Source organism: Pelobates fuscus, chromosome 2 (assembly GCF_036172605.1).
Source record: "Pelobates fuscus isolate aPelFus1 chromosome 2, aPelFus1.pri, whole genome shotgun sequence".
In the NCBI taxonomy this organism is placed as follows: domain Eukaryota; kingdom Metazoa; phylum Chordata; class Amphibia; order Anura; family Pelobatidae; genus Pelobates; species Pelobates fuscus.
In genome coordinates, this window is record NC_086318.1 from 75,907,356 (window position 1) to 75,926,711 (window position 19,356).

General features: G+C 38.9%; 1 protein-coding gene across 6 annotated transcripts in view; it reads left to right on the forward strand.

The window, feature by feature from the left end:
* The first annotated feature begins 2,036 nt into the window (after positions 1–2,036).
* Positions 2,037–19,356, forward strand: part of LOC134586623 (apolipoprotein L3-like) — a 38,697-nt gene continuing 21,377 nt past the window's right edge. The window contains exons 1-4 of one of the 6 annotated variants that reach the window (XM_063442262.1): positions 2,052–2,113; positions 7,753–7,777; positions 9,207–9,287; positions 10,878–10,958. In XM_063442262.1, the coding sequence (XP_063298332.1) occupies positions 7,766–7,777; positions 9,207–9,287; positions 10,878–10,958 (174 nt within the window). In that variant the 5' untranslated portion in view covers positions 2,052–2,113; positions 7,753–7,765. Of the gene's footprint in view, positions 2,114–3,234; positions 3,265–5,575; positions 5,616–7,749; positions 7,778–9,206; positions 9,288–10,877; positions 10,959–19,356 lie in introns of those variants that run through there. The other 5 variants (XM_063442261.1, XM_063442265.1, XM_063442264.1 and 2 more) reach the window with 5 other exon arrangements.

Genomic DNA, 19,356 nt, shown 5'->3' on the forward strand with positions numbered 1-19,356 from the left:
CTTTTCCATCACTATTGTGGCCAGAAAGAGTCCCTGTGGGTTTTAAAATAAGCATGCCCATTGAAGTCTATGGCGGTTCGCCCGGTTCGCCGGTTCGCAAACATTTGCGGAAGTTCGCGTCCGCCGTTCGCGAACCGAAAATTTTGTGTTCGCGACATCACTATGCAGCATGTTAACAGTGTCACGGGAGTCGTACCCCAACACGCTGAAGAGTGGAAACTCACAAAAGGTGGATCCGAAAGGCTATTACCTAGCCTTAGAGTGGCGGTACTTAACATATTAATATAGCGAGAAACAAAGTCAGGATAAGCCAAGGTCAAGAATACAGAAATACACAGAGTATTTACAAAGCCAGGTCAGGATACCATAAAATCACGAGTCAAATACAAGCCAGGTGAGGATTCCAGAAATCAAAGGTCAAATACGAAGCCGAGGTCAAACACAGGAAATCTTAAAGGGAATCTCTAGGAGCAATAAACAAGGATCTATAAAGAAAGCACGATAGGGAAAAGAATAGAGGCCAAAGCAAGCCTTAAATAGGCTTACCTGTATTCTGATTGGTCCACATCATCATTGCAAGTCAAAACAGACTAGGGTCGCAATAATGACATGGTCACTTTAGGAGCGGGCATGATATCACGCCTAAACTCTATTTAAGGACACGCCCTCAAAGTGGGCAGCGCCCAACAGTCAGTTGCAGCTGGAAACCAGTGAACACAGGGGAGCAATTCGCAGGCGTCTAAAGGGGAAATATAATGTTTACTTTTAGGTGTCATGCCACGTAGCCGCTTGGAGTAGTCGAACTGCGCGGCAGGAGGAGGCTTGCACAGCTCGATGGAGGTGAGTGAATGCTACAGATAGTCAGTTGTTAAATTTTATGTGTTGGAAGCAGGAAAAATGGGGCGTCAGGGTCCAGGGCACCCAGGGTTGATTGAATCACATGAGGAGAGAAGGCTAGCATGTCTGGTCCAGTCACATTGAAGAGCTACTGTAGCTCAAACTGCTGAAAATGCTTTCTGCTTATTGCTTGTCATGATAGAGAGGTGTCAGAACACACAGGGCAATGCAGTTTATTCTTCTTTCATTTTGTAATTGTTAGCTTGTGTTCTGCCTCACTCAAATTTGACTGACAGTTGAGGATATCCGGCTTCATTGTGTTTAATTAAACTAGGCGTGAACCTGACAGCCTACTTAAATTTTGTTTTTTTATATCAAGTGTTAGAACCAACTTTCATTAAGAGTTTTGAGCGGCTGCTAGATCCTTGTCACCAGCGAGGTATGCAAGTTTATTATTATATTTCTGGATCTTTATTGTTCATTATATTAATAAAAGTTCTCAGAATTTTTCTAAATTAATAAAACAAGAAATAAGGATTAGCCTATTCTAAACCAGAAAATAGTCTAAACAAGTTACCAATAGATAGACATCCCTAGATAGTGGGTGAGTAGAGTAAAATTAAATGCTCTAATGTAAGGAGTATGTCCAGGATAGAAATACCTGGATAACTTATAGTCGTCTGTAAGTAGGTAAAATGGGGACTGCTTATATGTATAGTATAGAAGGATAAAGCCAATACATTGGCATAAGGTCAAAAGCAGTGTATAAATAAGTAGACAGGGATATAGGGTGCCTGGCAGTGGTTATGGTAGCACAGGGAGCAGAGAGACTGTTGTCACTAATACAGGCAACTATATCAAAGGGATATACACAGAGTAAACAGAGTCCTATAGTGGAGTGGTGCAGAGCACATCCACAGGTCCCTTAAATGCACAAATATTAGAGATATCCAGAGATTCCGCAAGTATTGTATATTGCCTACTAGGGCATATAGTGTACACAGGTAGGAGTATATCTCTCAAAAAAATTGGGGGTGCTGCTGCTTAAAAAAAAAAAAAAACACACCAGTAAAGAGACCCTCAAAAAGACACTACATCGATACCCTAAAGTTGCCCTAGACTAACTGTCTAGCTCACACGATATAGTCCAACACCATATATTCTCTTTCTCTCTATCCAATTTTCAGAATAGGAATACATTTCTATCCCAGTGTATTTTTCTTTCACTTTCAATTTGACTAAAATCAGAAAGAGTCACGTTATTTTCTTGTTAGAGGTAACGGTATGTCTTTACTAAATATATACATTTGCATTGATATATGAAGATAGAGAGAGAGATAAAGAGAAAGAAAGTGAGAGAAGATACATAACAGTGAACCATTATTTATAGGATAATAATAACATTAAAAGGTTAATGATACATTAAACTACAACACAGATTGTAAGGTTTTTTTTTAATCAATGTCTCCAGAACACTGAGCTAACATTAATATATCCTAATATGTACTACAGCATTGTGAATCTTTTAAACTACATAATTTTTCCAAAAAATCTTATTTTTTTTGTCAGACGGTAGACTTTATATTATGTGTTTAATTTATTTCCCTGCCATTTCCAGCTGCTGTGGCATACCACCCTGAGACTCACATACAGGCACACAGAAACACATACAAACACACGCACACAGACATATATATATATATATATATATATATATACACACATGCTTGTTTCTTTATACATAGAACACCTTGCCTGAGACAGATAGGAGTCACACTCTGCCTACAGACACCGGCTGCTATCATTAATTCAGTCCGTTCCCACTTATTGACATGCTTGGAGGAGTGCTGGATAGAGAGACAGGGATACAGATAAAGATACATAATGTTTTCGTGTGTTATGAGACATGTTCTGGAGATATCCATAAACCATTTATCCTTCAACAGGCATTATTTTTTTCAATTATTCTTTAGTCCCCTCCCCGTCCCCCAATATCAATTAGCAAGTGGATCTTTTTTTCTTTACTAAATTTCATGATTGCTTTATTTAAATCAAAATTTTGGAATGTAAATCAGGAGAAAAAAAAAGCTGGCATTGTCATCACAAATAAATCGGGTAATCAAATATAAAAATGTCCACTTTATCGTAAAGTAATAAAATATCATGAAGAGCAATAACTACAAGCTTTATGCGTTATTCTTGTTTAGTCTTGTTCTTGTTTTGCCTCACGTAACTGTGACTGCCCATTGGAGACTTTGGCCTTCTTTACGTTTTATTATTCTACAATAAACAGAGCGATATAGATTTGGTTGACTGATTTGTTTGTGGTGGACCTGCCAACCTCTTTCTTTCTTGTTTTGCATATCAAACTTTCACTAACTTTTTGTTAGAGCTCTGAGCGGCTGCAGCATCCTGATGACCGGTGAGGTATGTAAGTTTATTATTATATTTCAGGATATTTTCTGTTTTTCTGAATAAACGAAATTAGACAGGGGGAATAGCTTACTAAAAAAATAATCCGTTATTAATTAGTAGAAACTGAGCATTGCACCAGTGGACATTTAGGTATAAAATGGTTACTTTGAGCTAGAATTGTATTCGTTTTTTGTAATTTTCCTTTCTATGTAAGTTGAACACTTTCACACACTTGTCCTAGTGAAAACAATGTCAATCAGCTCCGAGAATCTTCTCTAGGTACCTGAGAATCAGAACTGCGTTGTAAGAAGCCAAAGTATTTTCTTATCTGACAGATCACGTGTTGTTTTCTTATTTGTTCAGGATTTTACATATGAAGGTTAACTTTAAATGATACTTTAGTACTATGGTTAGATCATTACGTTGTTACATAGAACTCCATATTTGATATAGCATAAGGTAGCACAAGTTAATTAGCATAATAAGCTTATATATTTAAATGTATTTGCATTTATGAATTACTAGTCTATTTAAGGGATCTTATGTATAAACAATTTGGGTCAGATCTTCTTTTGATGTATATGGTTAGATACTGAATGTACAACTGACTTTCTTCTTTTTTTTTACTTTTTCTGACAATAATTTATACTTAATTATACTTAATATTTAATAATTACTCTGCTTTTTGGGTTTGTAACTTTTGGTTATTTCTTTTAACAAATATATGTTTATGTGTGAATTGTCTTATTGCCTATTTCTGAAAATATTGCAATGTAGTTGCTTATTTTTGTTTTATAACAGAATAGGGCGATTTCCTACACTTAAAACATTGGAGTTTAATGCACTAGCACGAGTTTGTTTGTAACAATTTCTCTCCAAGACATTGTGTGGACAGGAAAGGTGAACCTGTTACACCCCCATATGTCTACAATTACAACATTTTGTGTTCCATGTACCCCTAAGAGCAACTCATGGAGTCTTGGTTATCTGCCAGTAATTTAATGAAAATTTCCTAAACAAAATTTGGATTAATTTATGCCTACCAATAAAATAGCCTCCAGGAACCCCAGCACATTATATGAAAGTATGGAATGCAGTTAGTTATCAAGCCCGAATGTAACCTATAATGCTGTCTAAATTTACACATTTTAAAATTCATTCAGAGATTACTGCTCTCCTTTTATTGGCAAATTTATATCTGCCTCATGGGCCACCTAGACAATATGGCCACTGCTGATCATACATATGTGACAAGTGGGATAGTTCCACAGGTGTCAGAATGTAGGGTGAAGGCAAAAAAATATTTATTGTAGATCAAAAGGCCTCTAGGCCGAAACGTTGTATCTTTTTTTGTCCTTATTGATCTCCAATAAAGATTTTTTTGCCTTCATCCTACATTGTGACGTCTGTGGAACTCTACTTCTTGTTGTTCCAGGTGGGTTGCGGACCCCTCCTCCACAGAGCTCCTATGTAAACTTACTTGTGTGCAGCACTTCTTTGACTTTATACCATATGTGACGATAGCGATGTTAGGGATTAATATTCAGAGGAGGGGTCCCTGCTGTTGCCCAGTAGCCAATATCATTTCCTGGGCTCTAGGATGGTTAATCAATTATAAACACGGGTTTCCAGAAAACCCTCTACACTTAGAAACAAAGGCCACAGTATCCTTCCCCGTATTACTTAGTTATTGAGCAGTGAAGGAAGGGGATTATATTTGGGTCAGGGGCTAGAACAGAGTGTGATGGATAGCCGATAATTATTAACCCCTTTCTTACTGCAGATTGGTAAGGATGTAAGCGATTCATGCACCTGCCTAAATGTTAAACCTCATTCCAATTGCTCAGATTTATTTACAATAAAATAAAACAAATTACACTAAATCTGATCATAACCTTGACAACAACATTTTGCATGCAAGAATACTGCCCCCAAAAATGTGTTTTGACAACCGTATTCAAAATTTAACAAAAAAAGCTGCTCTGAAAAACTTACATTTTCTCCTTCCCTGTTATTCTGGCCTACATGTTGCAATTCTACTGTCAAAACCACAATTCACCTTTTTACTGAATAAAGCCAAGATACTTCCTGAAATGCTTCACATGGCCCTCCCATCCATCAATAAGATAATTATATAATTATAATCTTATAAAAGAATATAGTAAAACAGAAGTTTTGACTTTAAGAAAATTACACGCGGTAAGTATTCAGAAATACATTTCACTCAGCATTTTGTGGTAATATTTGAAATAAGCATCCAGCCCACAGGATAGGAATACATTTATATGCTGTGTTTTTTTCTTTCACTTTCCATTTGACTACGAAATTAGAAAGAGTCGCATTATTTTTTGTTAGAGGTAACGGTAAGTCTTTTTTATTTCATTTATATTTATATATGCATTAAGAGAGAGAGAGTGAGAGAAAAAAAATACGAGATGATACAGAACAGTAAACCATAGTTACATAGTTACATGGTTACATGGTTACATAGCTGAAAAGAGACTTGGTCCATCAAGTTCGGCCTTTCTAACATATGTTTTTTTGATGTTGATCCAATTGAAGGCAAAAAAAACAGTCTGAAGCGCTTCCAATCTTGCATAAACTAGGAAAAAAATCCTTCTTGACCCCAAAATAGCAGTCAGATATCTCCTTGGATCAAGCAGCTATTTACCCCACTAATTAGAAATGATATCCCTGTATGTTATGTTTTTGCAAGTATTTATCCAATTACTGTTTAAACATCTGAATGGACTTTGATAAAACCACCTCTTCAGGCAGAGAATTCCATATCCTTATTGTTCTTACTGTAAAAAAAAACTTTTCTTTGCCTTAGACAAAATCTAATTTCTTTCAGCCAAAATGCGTGACCTTGTGTCCTATGTATAGTCCTGATTATGAATAGATTTCCAGACAATGGTTTGTACTGGCCCCAAATATATTTTATAGGATAATAATGTTTTGTAGGACAATAATGACTACTTTTACCAAAAGTAAAGTGTTCTACAAATGTCTCCAGAACACTGAGCTGTTATTATTTTACCCAAATAAAGTAAGTCCTACAGCAGTGTGGATATTTTAAATTTTATATAGTTTATCAAAAATGATTGCATTTTATGTCAGACAGGAGGCTTTATATTATTATTTAGATTTATTCCAGGCTTTTGCCAGCTGCTGTGGCATGCAACCCACAGGCACTCATACACAAACAAATCCATGCATGCACACGAAACACACGCACACAGACATACATATAGATATACGCATGCTTTTTTCATGATACATGAAACGGTTTGCATGAGACAGATTTGAGTAACACTGTCAGACACCTGCTGCTATTCATGGCTGCCATCATAAAATCGGTCATATTCCCCTTATTGACATGCTGAGAGAGGTGGTGAAGAGACAGATATAGATAAAGATGCATAATGCCAAAATGTTAAACCTCCGATTGCTCAGATTTATTTACAATAAAAGAAAACAAATTACACTAAATCTGATCATAACCTAAACCTGTCCTGTCAGCACATCGGACCACCTGTGCCCATTATCCAAAAGATTTCCTACGCCCTAAGACCAGTATAAAATACTCTGACCCTTTATACATCTTGCTTTGCTGTTACTGATTTCTCTGTTACTGTCAGGATTGGGGTAACCCCTACACGCGGGGAGAAGTATATTAGCCAAAATAGAAGGAAGAACAATATACATATACCGGACCTTAGAGTGGCAGGACTAAAAAGGCAAGAAATTGTAGTAACAAAGGATGCCTAGGTGAAGGAATAGAGAGGTACACAAGAACGAGAAAACAAGCAAAGGTCAAAGAGATACAGAGAGTCAGAATAGACAAAATATGAAAGCAGGTCAGCAGCAGGAAAAACAGAATACTAAATGCACTCTCAGGCTAACAAGAGCCACCACAGGGCAATGATTTCGAGAAAGGGGGGAACATATATAGGGCTAGAAAAAATACTTTTGGACACCATTGTCACCCTGCACCAGGACACACAAAGGCGTGTGACCTGTGCAAGACGTCCAACAAATATGACATCACTAAAAGGTGAGTATAAAGTGTAACACCCACAGGGTCCTGCAACTTCAAAGGACACCTGTAGGTGGCATGAGGTTGGAATGGAAATTTGGCAATCATGCAGATAGTGCAGAGCTGTCTGCAGTTCCACGGAGAAAACGGTCCTGGAGATATCACCCCAGAGAGTGGCGTGGGACCGGGATCTTTGTGGCTGCCGCGTGGCATCCCCAGGTATGACAGTTACTCATCATGCTTTTAAAGATGGATTTAATATGAATAACATTTCCAGTTTATAAATACTCATAAACATATTAGATACATATATTTAAATATTTAGATGGTTTTATATAGTACTGCAAATTCCAGAGACTGGAAATGAAAAATCAAATTTCAGCTGCAGCCCCATGAAGTCCTAATCGAACACAGCTCAAATCATATTCTAATCAACAGCATTTATCTCTGTCTTTCAGCAGGTCCCATGCAAAGATGTCCGGAATGGTATGTATAAAAGTTTAAATGATAGTTACAATTCTGTCCAGGTTAAATACATTTTCATGATATTAGTGTGAAGGAAATACGTAAGGATCTTTTTAGTGGGGTTGCTACGCGTTTCTGAACAACTAGCCAACAGTGCCATTGGCAAAATTTTTGGGCAGGAACCAGAGGCAAGGAAGAGGGACAACTGGCATGCCCTTCTTCATTATATTAGTAACTTCACCCACTGTTAATCGGTGGCAGTAAGGGGGGACTATGGCATGTCTGTCACAATTACTATATGACCCATCACGCAGGACTATGTAAAACACAATGAACAAGGATAATGTATACCGGGCCTTAGAATGGCCGGACTTAACGTAAATAAAGAATGGTCAAAATACTAGCCGAGGTCAGGGACACAGAAAGAGACACAATGAGAAAACAAACCAAAAGTCAAGGATACCAGAAATACGGGAAAGTCAAAATACAAGCCAAAGCCATATACCAAAAAGAACTAGAATAGGAACGCACTCTCTGTTAACCAACTAGTGGTAACCCCGACAGGGTACTGACCAAATGCTATTTTGAGTTTAAATAACCTTCCTAAGGCTATGATTGGTTGTGCATAGCCTTTGACCACAAAACGTGCATTGCTCGTCGTTTGCGTGACGTTACACGCATGTCGGCACCATATTTGTTGAGGACAGAGGCAGGGCTACATAGTTTCGTGAGACCGCTGCGGCCAACGTTCATTAGAACACCACACCGGTTGGGGATCGCTCTACGAGGGTGCTGAATGGCAAGCTGACTTGCCTTAGGCAGGTTTTTATTATTATAACAGCATGACCGCAGAGATCGGATGCGGCCACGCTGTATGGAGGCACGGGGAACGTGACAATGTCCCCCTTTTTATTATCGCATAGCCCCACATAATCCATATGGCATGTCACCCCAAGTCATAATATTTTGCCACAGACTCTCCTCACAGGTGAGGGAGGCAATCATATGTCCTCCCCAAACCACATTACTGTCATAATTGCCAAGAGTTGGGTGGGGACAACCAGTGCCATCTTCTCCCCAGCGCCCCCGACCCCACCCACTTTATTTATAGGTCCAATACCACCGATAATATGATGGGGCTCCCTAAGATGTGTCAGTCCTGATGATTTTTGTTGTTATACAGAAAGGTTTAAAATGTTAGCTATTGATTGTGAAATAAATACCAACTAACCAATTCATGGGGAAATCTCAACTACCGTGAGTCTGGGTTTGTTTTTGTTTTTTATGTTAAACTGAATCAGTGAAGTTTGTCTCACCCTCACACCCAGAGATTCTAAATATCACCCAGCATAGACAACAATGATGGGTGAGGTTGCTCAGTAGTTGCTAAAAAAAAAAAAACCCTTCATGGTACACTTTTCAAATGAACTCTGGTTTTGATGCTTTACAGATATTAAATGAAGACAATGATGAAAGTGCTTCTCAGTTTGCAGCAGAAGTCAGGCTCACATTTTCAGAGTATGAAGAAAAGGTTTGTAGTCTTACATTTAGATATACAATTGTGCATGTGTGTTAGTGTCATATTGCTGCTGATCTGATGAGCTCTACATTGAAGCTGTAGAGGTGGATTGCGGGCGGTCCGGTTCTTAATGCTATATCAGTAAAGGCTATTTTCTAAAAATTGCTTATGTGGACCTCAAACTTCTATTATTAAAGAGGATCTTCCATGTTCTGAGTAGTAGTACATAACTGCTCCCTGTTTGTGAGTGCCATCCTATCCCCCCTCCCCTATTCATATAATTTTATGTAGTTTTACACTATGTATGTTCCCTTTCTCTCTGTTTTATACCAGTTTTTTTTCTGTTGTGATCAAATCATATTCTGTGAGGGTTTTTTTTTTTTTTTTTACATATGAGTGATCACTATCACCTAATGTGGGAGTTATCAAAAGGTTAATTCACTATTTATGCAAATAAATAATGATAAACATAGTGACTTATTAAATAAGTGATGTATTTTTCGCACAGGAGTGAACCTTTCTTTATTAGTACATTTTATGGTTATTGGTTATACGTACAGTGCACCTTAGTTTTCTATTAATTAGCCCTGTGTCTAGTCATGCAGGGGTAGGCAACCTTCGACACTCCAGATGTTGTGGACTACATTCCCTATAATGCTGCAACACCCATAATGCTGGCAAAGCATCATGGGAGGTGTACTCCAAAACATCTGGAGTGCCAAAGGTTGCCTATGCCTGGTAGTGTCATGTATATATTTGTGTGTGTGTGTGTGTAAGCAAAGACACATTTGAGGAAGTCTGTATATGAAATGGTATATTTGTGTATAGTTTCAGAATGTTTGTGTCAATGGCATGCGTTTGTGTTCATTTTGGTGTGTGTAAATGCCAAATGTATTTGTGTGTAGTGGTAATGTGTATAAATGAAGCTGTTTACATGTAAATCGAATCAGTGTATAGATGCAATGTTCTGCTTCTGAAAAGAAACAGGTGTCTGAATTCAAGGATGAATTTTTGGGGAGGTTTAGACTCTACACCTGGATGTCCGTAGGACTCCAGAGGCACCAGCAGCTTCAAATATCTGTTTGCTGCTACGTAATGGTATTTTAGCAACTGCTCTCTTGATCCGATGCATGGATCTGGCAGAAGTCTTCCTAAATGTGCCTTTATCTGCACAAACCTGTCTGTGCTCTGAATCAGCCACAAATCTCTTAATAGTGCGATGATCACGCTTAGGTTTTCGTGAAATATCTAATGTTTTCATACCTCGTCCAAGGCATTGAACTATTTCACTCTTTTCGGCAGCAGAGAGATCCTTTTTCTTCCCCATATTGCATGAAAATGGTGCTCTGCTTAATAATGTGGAACACCGTCCTTTAGTAGTTTTTCCTTAAATTGGGCTCACCTGGCAATCTAATTATCACAGGTGTCCGAGATTGTTTTCAGTGATCAAAAGAGCCCTGAGACATGAGTTAAACTGAAAAACAAAATATTTAATCTTTGTGACACTTAAATAGAATTTGCATAATAATTTAGAACAGGGTGTATTGATTATGCCGTTCAATATGCCCCTTCAAGACTTTTTTTTTTTTAAATGTTTTTCAGATACTAAATGAAGACAATGATGAAAGTGCTTCTCGGTTATCTGCCGAAGTCATGCTCAAATTTTCAGAGAATGAAGAAAAGGTTTGTTGTCATAGATTTAGATATTCAATTGTGTATGTATGTTAGCATCTGTAGACTCACCACTTCTAAATTCAACTTAAATATACTAGTTTTACAGTGATATGAAGACAGGGACGGACTGACAGCCTTCTGAGCCCCTGGGCAAAATTGCCTCTTGGCCCCTTATACCAGTATTAAATAAATGTTTTAAATAACAGTGTGAGGATATGTGTATGAAGACATGCTTGTATCCGAGTGTTAAAATCATTGTGAATGCTGCTGCACTTTGTCCACGTCAATGTAATACATGAAGACAAGCTCACTACGCACATATCACTACACTGATACACACAACAAGCTCACTACACAACTTCATTGATAAACACAAGATTGCACACTGACATGCACACAATGCTCACTCAAAGACACGTAAGTTCACTACAGAAAGCTCACTACACACAGCTCACTACAGAAAGCTCACTACATACAAGCTCACCTACAGACATACAAGCTCACCATAGAAAAATCACTAGACACTGCTCACTATACACACATACCAAGCTCACTACAGAAAGCTCATTGACACATACAAGCTCATTAAAACAGTTAACTACTCGCAAACTCACAGAGCTCAATGATACACACAAGCTAATTACACACAGGTTCACTGACACACACAAGTTCACAAGCTCACTACAGACAGCTCACTGATATGCACACAATGTCATTACACACAAGGTCATTCACTGACACATTCACAAACTCACCCACAGACACACAAGTTCACTACAGACTGCTCACTACAGAAAAATCTACACAAAGCTCACTACAGACTGCTCACTACACACAAGCTCACTCACAAACACACAAGCTCACTATAAAAAAATCACTAGACACTGCTCACTATACACACATTACAAGCTCATTACAGAAAGCTCATTGACATATACAAGCTCACTACAAACAGTTAACTACACACAAACTCACACACAATCTCATTGCACACAAGCTCACTGACATACACACACACAAGATCAGAAGCTCATTACAGCCAGCGCACTGATATGCACATAATGTCACTACGCACAAGCTCACTGACACATTCACAAGCTCACCCACAGACACACAAGCTCACTACAGAAAAATCACTACACACAGTTCACTGCAGCTTTTGGACACTTACAAGCTCACTACAAACAGCCCACAGCATACAAGCTCTCACAGCTTACTGACACAAACTCAATCTCACTACACACACACACACAGAAGGTTACTAGCACACAGAACACACAAGCTCACTGTCACTCACCCCTTGCTGTAATTGGAGAGCTGGAAGTTGACCCATGTCTCCCAAGCTGTTCCTGTCATTATGGCCACATTGTTGAAGCTGGGGGTTGAGCTTAGCTGCTGCTGGCTTTGGACCCTGCAGCTTGTCCAGGAGGTGCTGCTCTTAAAAGAAGCAGTGTGGTTTCTGTTCATAGAGGGAATGGGCTCAGGGAGGAGGAAATTTGGACAGCAGATACCCAGGGCATTCTGATGGCACTTGCTTCGGTGCCCCCCTGGCTAAGCCCCTGATGTAAATGTGTTTGTATGTGTAAATGCTGGTGTTTGTATAAAGACTAGATTTGTATGGCATTTCAGAGTGTGTGTGTGTGTGTGTGTGTGATATTATGAATAGTGGTATTTTTGTTCAGTGTGTCAGTTAGTGTGCATGCATGATTGTATTTGTGTGAAAGTTTGGTGAGTGTTTGGTAAGTCTACTCATTTTTAGTCACTGTTTGTTTGTGTCTCTCATCATGCCCCCAATTCCTTCAAATTATCCTCCTCCTCTGGTGCCTACACTGTTATCTCTGCCCCAGCTTACCTTCCATTTCAGTCTGTTCGGGCTGACTACACATCCTCCCCTGAGCAGCATGTCGCTGTAATCATCACAGCTGCTCCTCCTTCACACATGCAGTGAGAGGTCTTTATTTGTGTAAGAGCGGGGAGGGGATGTGATGTCACTCCGTATCCCCTCCTCTTTTCCAACACAGAGTGCCACCGCTGGGAAACTGATATCACTAACGTTGCAAACTTTGCTGCCTTGATTGTTGCTGGGACGGTTTGGGAGATCCTCTGATCTCCCCAGGCTGGCCATAGCTGCTCCGGGCCTCTGTCCATGACCGATGTGCCCGAGTGGTCAGTCCGCCCCTGTATCAAGAGATAAGAGCGCACTGATCATAAGAAAAATCTGAATGCAAAAATATATTTTGATGTTGTGCCTATGTGTAGAAATACAATTGAATATTTTTGTGTGGACTGTGTGATAATACAGTAGTTTATTCACTAAAACTAAGTGTTAGATATTACCAGAGAATTTTACATTTTATACCATGAAAGACGTATTGAAAAGATTCTATAGTTTTTGGCTTTCCTTTGCAGAGGCTTTCAATATCAGTATCATCAACCGAGGATAACAATGATAGTCAAGGTTGCTTTGAGTGATTATGTCGCTCAATATGCCCCACAAGGCACACTTTTGAAATTAACTCTTTTTTTAATGCTTTTCAGATATTAAATGAAGACAATTATGAAAGTATTTCTCAGTTATCTGCCGAAGTCATGCTCAAATTTTCAGAGACTGAAGAAAAGGTTAGTTGTCATCTATTTTTATATATAATTGTGTATGTTTGTTAGTGTCAGTAGACTCACCACTTCTAAATTCAACTTAAATACAAATAAGAGTTTTACAGTGATATGAAGAGAAAGAATGCAAAATATACTGATTACAAGAGAAATCTCTGTGAGTGTATAAGACATTTTAAAAATATTTTTATCTTTTCAAATAATTTTTGCACATTTTCAGTGCACAATTTTCATATTCTTAATGCAAAATATAGTGTCAACACCACCTCTGTTGTCATTTCCCAGCCATATCTTGATCTAAATCAGTCCAGTTAATAGCCTCAACCCTCTGCCAATAGGCAGGGGCCAGTGGGGACACTATGTCCCATTCTTTTTATTAAATAAAATAGAGCCCCCACTCAAAAGTGATGCTTAAGCAACTGATACAGGTCCTTGCTCCACTTTGTCATTGCCCCAAGATTCCCTTTCAGCAAGAACATAGTCCCATCTCTGTAACATTTCTGAGTGGCAAAATTGAAGGAATAGCTGGTAAAGATTTTAGGTGAGTCAACGCATTTCACCACAGATTAATGGAATGTTCCTAGTGGCCAGTATGTCTTCTTTTCCTTGGGGCACTGACTGCAGCCCACTGTGCCTGGGTATGATGGTGATAGTGGAGCAGATTCGACCATAGCAGCATAGCAGACTGAGTGCGTTTGTAAGTGTGGTGCTATCGATCTCTCCTGCTATGTGCTTGTCACAATACCTGTCCCTTGTAAAACTGTGCGATAGCATAAATAACAACAATTCTGTTTTCCACACAAGATGTTCCCCGTGCACTCCTAGCTTCTTTGTGCCTTGTTCCAATGTCATTTATGACATGGAGCATTTCTATTTTCATCTTCTTCATTATTAGACCTCTAATTCTAACCAAGTTGTATGCATCTGTCAAATCTAATTTAGTGAACCATTTAGATTATTTCGGCTGATCAAACTGCTCTGTGATGAGTGGAATAGAATACACAATTTTAATGGTGATTTTGTTGAGACCTCTATAATCAATGCAGGGTCTCAAATCACCCCTTTGGTAGGTACCTGTCCCCATATAGGAATGCCAAGGTGACATGAGGTTAACTATGTGAGCCCAAGTGCAGTCCTTGAAGGCCGCTGCTTTCTGCCAGTCCTGCGAGCCCCACAAGGCACACTTTTGAAATGAACTCTTTTTTTTAATGCTTTTCAGATATTAAATGAAGACAATTATGAAAGTACTTCTCAGTTATCTGCCGAAGTCATGCTCAAATTTTCAGAGACTGAAGAAAAGGTTAGTTGTCATATATTTTGATATATAATTGTGTATGTTTGTTAGTGTCAGTAGACTCACCACTTCTAAATTCAACTTAAATACAAATAAGAGTTTTACAGTGACATGAAGAGAAAGAATGCAAAATATACTGATTACTAGAGAAATCTCTGTGAGTGTATAAGACATTTTAAAAATACTTTTATCTTTTAAAATAATTTTGCTGCACTTTGTCCACGTCAATGTAATACATGCACAAAGACAAGCTCACTACGCACATATCACTACAGAAAGCTTACACTGATACACATAACATGCTCACTACACACAACTACATTGATAAACACAAGATTGCACACTGACATGCACACAATGCTCACTCAAAGACACACAAGTTCACTACAGAAAGCTCACTACACACAGCTCACTACAGAAAGCTCACTACACACAAGCTCACCTACAGACATACAAGCTCACCATAGAAAAATCACTAGACACTGCTCACTGTACACACATACCAAGCTCACTACAGAATGCTCATTGACACATACAAGTTCATTAAAACAGTTAACTACTCACAAACTCACAGAGCCCAATGATACACACAAGCTAATTACACACAGGTTCACTGACACACACACGAGTTCACAAGCTCACTACAGACAGCTCACTGATATGCACACAATGTCATTACACACAAGGTCACTCACTGACACATTCACAAACTCACCCACATACACACAAGCTCACTACAGACCGCTCACTACAGAAAAATCACTACTCACAGCTCACTACAGAAAGCTAGCTACACACAAGCTCACCCACAAACCACTGCTCACTATACACACACAACAAGCTAATTAGAAGAAAGCTCATTGACAAATTCAAGCTCACTACAAGCAATTAACTACACACAAACTCAAACAGCTTACTATAGACAGCTTACTGACACACAAAAACTCACTACACAATGCTCATTTACACACACACAAGCTCATTACACACAATCTCACTGACATACACACACACAAGATCACAAGATCACTACAGACAGCTCACTGATATGCAAACAATGTCACTATGCATTGACACATTCACAAGCTCACCCACAGACACACAAGTTCACTACAGAAAGCTCACTATACACAACTCACCCACAAACACACAAGCTCACTATAAAAAAAATCACTAGACACACATATCAAGCTCCTTACAGAAAGCTCATTGACACATACAAGTTCATTAAAACAGTTAACTACTCACAAACTCAAAGAGCTCAATGATACACACAAGCTAATTACACACAGGTTCACTGACACACGCACGAGTTCACAAGCTCACTACAGACAGCTCACTGATATGCACACAATGTCATTACACACAAGGTCACTCACTGACACATTCACAAACTCACCCACACACACACAAGCTCACTACAGACCGCTCACTACAGAAAAATCACTACTCACAGCTCACTACAGAAAGCTAGCTACACACAAGCTCACCCACAAACACACAAGCTCACTATAGAAAAATCACTAGACACTGCTCACTATACACACACAACAAGCTCATTAGAAGAAAGCTCATTGACAAATTCAAGCTCACTACAAGCAATTAACTACACACAAACTCAAACAGCTTACTATAGACAGCTTACTGACACACACAAAAACTCACTACACAATGCTCATTTACACACACACAAGCTCATTACACACAAGCTCACTGACATACACACACACAAGATCACAAGATCACTACAGACAGCTCACTGATATGCAAACAATGTCACTATGCATTGACACATTCACACGCTCACCCACAGACACACAAGCTCACTACAGAAAGCTCACTATACACAACTCACCCACAAACACACAAGCTCACTATAAAAAAATCACTAGACACACATATCAAGCTCCTTACAGAAAGCTCATTGACACATACAAGCTCACTACAAACAGTTAACTACACACTAACTCACACACAATCTCATTACACACAAGCTCACTGACATACACACACACAAGATCAGAAGCGTACTACAGCCAGTTCACTGATATGCACATAATGTCACTACACACATGCTCACCGACACATTCACAAGCTCACCCACAGACACACAAGCTCACTACAGAAAAATCACTACACACAGTTCACTGCAGCTTTTGGCTCAGCTCCTGATGTAAGGTATGTTTGTATGTGTAAATGTTGGTGTTTGTATAAAGGCTAGATTTGTATGACATTTCAGAGTGTGTGTGTGAGATTATAAATGTTCAGTGTGTCAGTTTGTGTGCATGCAGTGTGTCCGTTTGTGTACATGCATGATTGTATTTGTGTGAAAGGTTGGTGAGTGTTTGGTAAGTCTACTCATCTTTTAGTCACTGTTTGTGTCTCTCATCATGCCCCCAATTCCTTCAAATTATCCTCCTCCTCTGGTGCCTACACTGTTATCTCTGCCCCAGCTTACCTTCCATTTCAGTCTGTTCAGGCTGAGTCCACATCCTCCCCTGAGCAGCATGTCGCTGTAATCATCACAGCTGCTCCTCCTTCACACATGAGGTGAGAGGTCTCCATTTGTGTAAGAGCGGGGAGATCTGCATTTGTGTATGTCACTCCCTATCCCCTCCTCTTTTCCAACACAGAATGCTCCCGCTGGGAAACTGATCTCACTAACGTTGCAAACTTTGCTGCCTTGATTGTTGCTGGGACCGTTCGGGAGATCCTCTGATCTCCCCAGGCTGGCCATAGCTGCTCCAGGCCCCTGACTGCCACGGACCCTTTGTCCATGACCGATGTGCCCAAGTGGTCAGTCCGCCCCTGTATGAAGAGATAAGAGCGTACTGATCATAAGAAAAATCTGAATGCAAAAATATATTTTGATGTTGTGCCTATGTGTAGAAATGCAATTGAATATTTTTGTGTGGACTGTGTGATAATACAGTAGTTTATTCACTAAAACTAAGTGTTAGATATTACCAGAGAATTTTACATTTTATACCATGAAAGACGTATTGAAAAGATTCTATAGTTTTTGGCTTTCCTTTGCAGAGGCTTTCAATATCAGTATCATCAACCGAGGATAACAATGATAGTCAAGGTTGCTCAGTAGTGATTATGTCGCTCAATATGCCCCACAAGGCACACTTTTGAAATTAACTCTTTTTTTTTAATGCTTTTCAGATATTAAATGAAGACAATTATGAAAGTATTTCTCAGTTATCTGCCGAAGTCATGCTCAAATTTTCAGAGACTGAAGAAAAGGTTAGTTGTCATATATTTTGAGATATAATTGTGTATGTTTGTTAGTGTCAGTAGACTGACCACTTATAAATTCAACTTAAATACAAATAAGAGTTTTACAGTGATATGAAGAGAAAGAATGCAAAATATACTGATTACAAGAGAAATCTCTGTGAGTGTATAAGACATTTTAAAAATATTTTTATCTTTTCAAATAATTTTTGCACATTTTCAGTGCACTATTTTCATATTCTTAATGCAAAATATAGTGTCAACACCACCTCTGTTGTCATTTCCCAGCCATATCTTGCAGCCCACTGTGCCTGGGTATGATGGTGATAGTGGAGCAGATTCGACCATAGCAGCATAGCAGACTGAGTGCGTTTGTAAGTGTGGTGCTATCGATCTCTCCTGCCATGTGCTTGTCACAATACCTGTCCCTTGTAAAACTGTGCGATCGCATAAATAACAACAATTCTGTTTTCCACACAAGATGTTCCCCGTGCACTCCTAGCTTCTTTGTGCCTTGTTCCAATGTCATTTATGACATGGAGCATTTCCATTTTCTTTTCTTTTTTTGTCAATCTTTCTTTTATTAGGCATACTTGAGGGGTACAGAAGAAAGAGTGGGAGATGCATAAATGTTGTACATAGTAGGGTCAAAACAGTGCTAACAGTGGACATATACATTTCCATAGCAGTAATGCCTCATTTTATATTATTATATATCGATGACCGACAGCGTATTGTCAACTAGCTGAGGTGATAGCCAAGGGGTTGAGCGTGTTCCATGCAGTGTGTCTGCGGGAGATAGTTAAAGATTGCTCGAACAGCATGTGTCGTGTGCATAATAATACAGCTTTGTCAGGTAATGTATTAAGCAATCAGGTGTGGTACCGGCTGAGTAAATGTGTCTAAAGCAGTGATGCGCTTAAGAATATCAGGATTGTGTCATTAAACGTGTAAGCCTGCTCTAATATGTTCTTTTTATCAAGGCTAATATGCAGGATACAGGATAAAGGGTGGGAAGTGCATGGATAGTCCAGCATAGGGCTCACACTGTATCAGCAATGTCGAGTACATTTCCAGTTCCTTGGTGCCTCATTTTTATGTTTTGTAGGTATACAACAGTAAATAACAATATGGAGGTATATGACAATAAAAACAATCGTTTGGCAGAGCTGTACATTGCTAGCTTGTACGTCTTACTGCGGTTGGCTCATCGGATAAAGGCACATATCATTTAAAACATTTAAAACATTTCAGTAT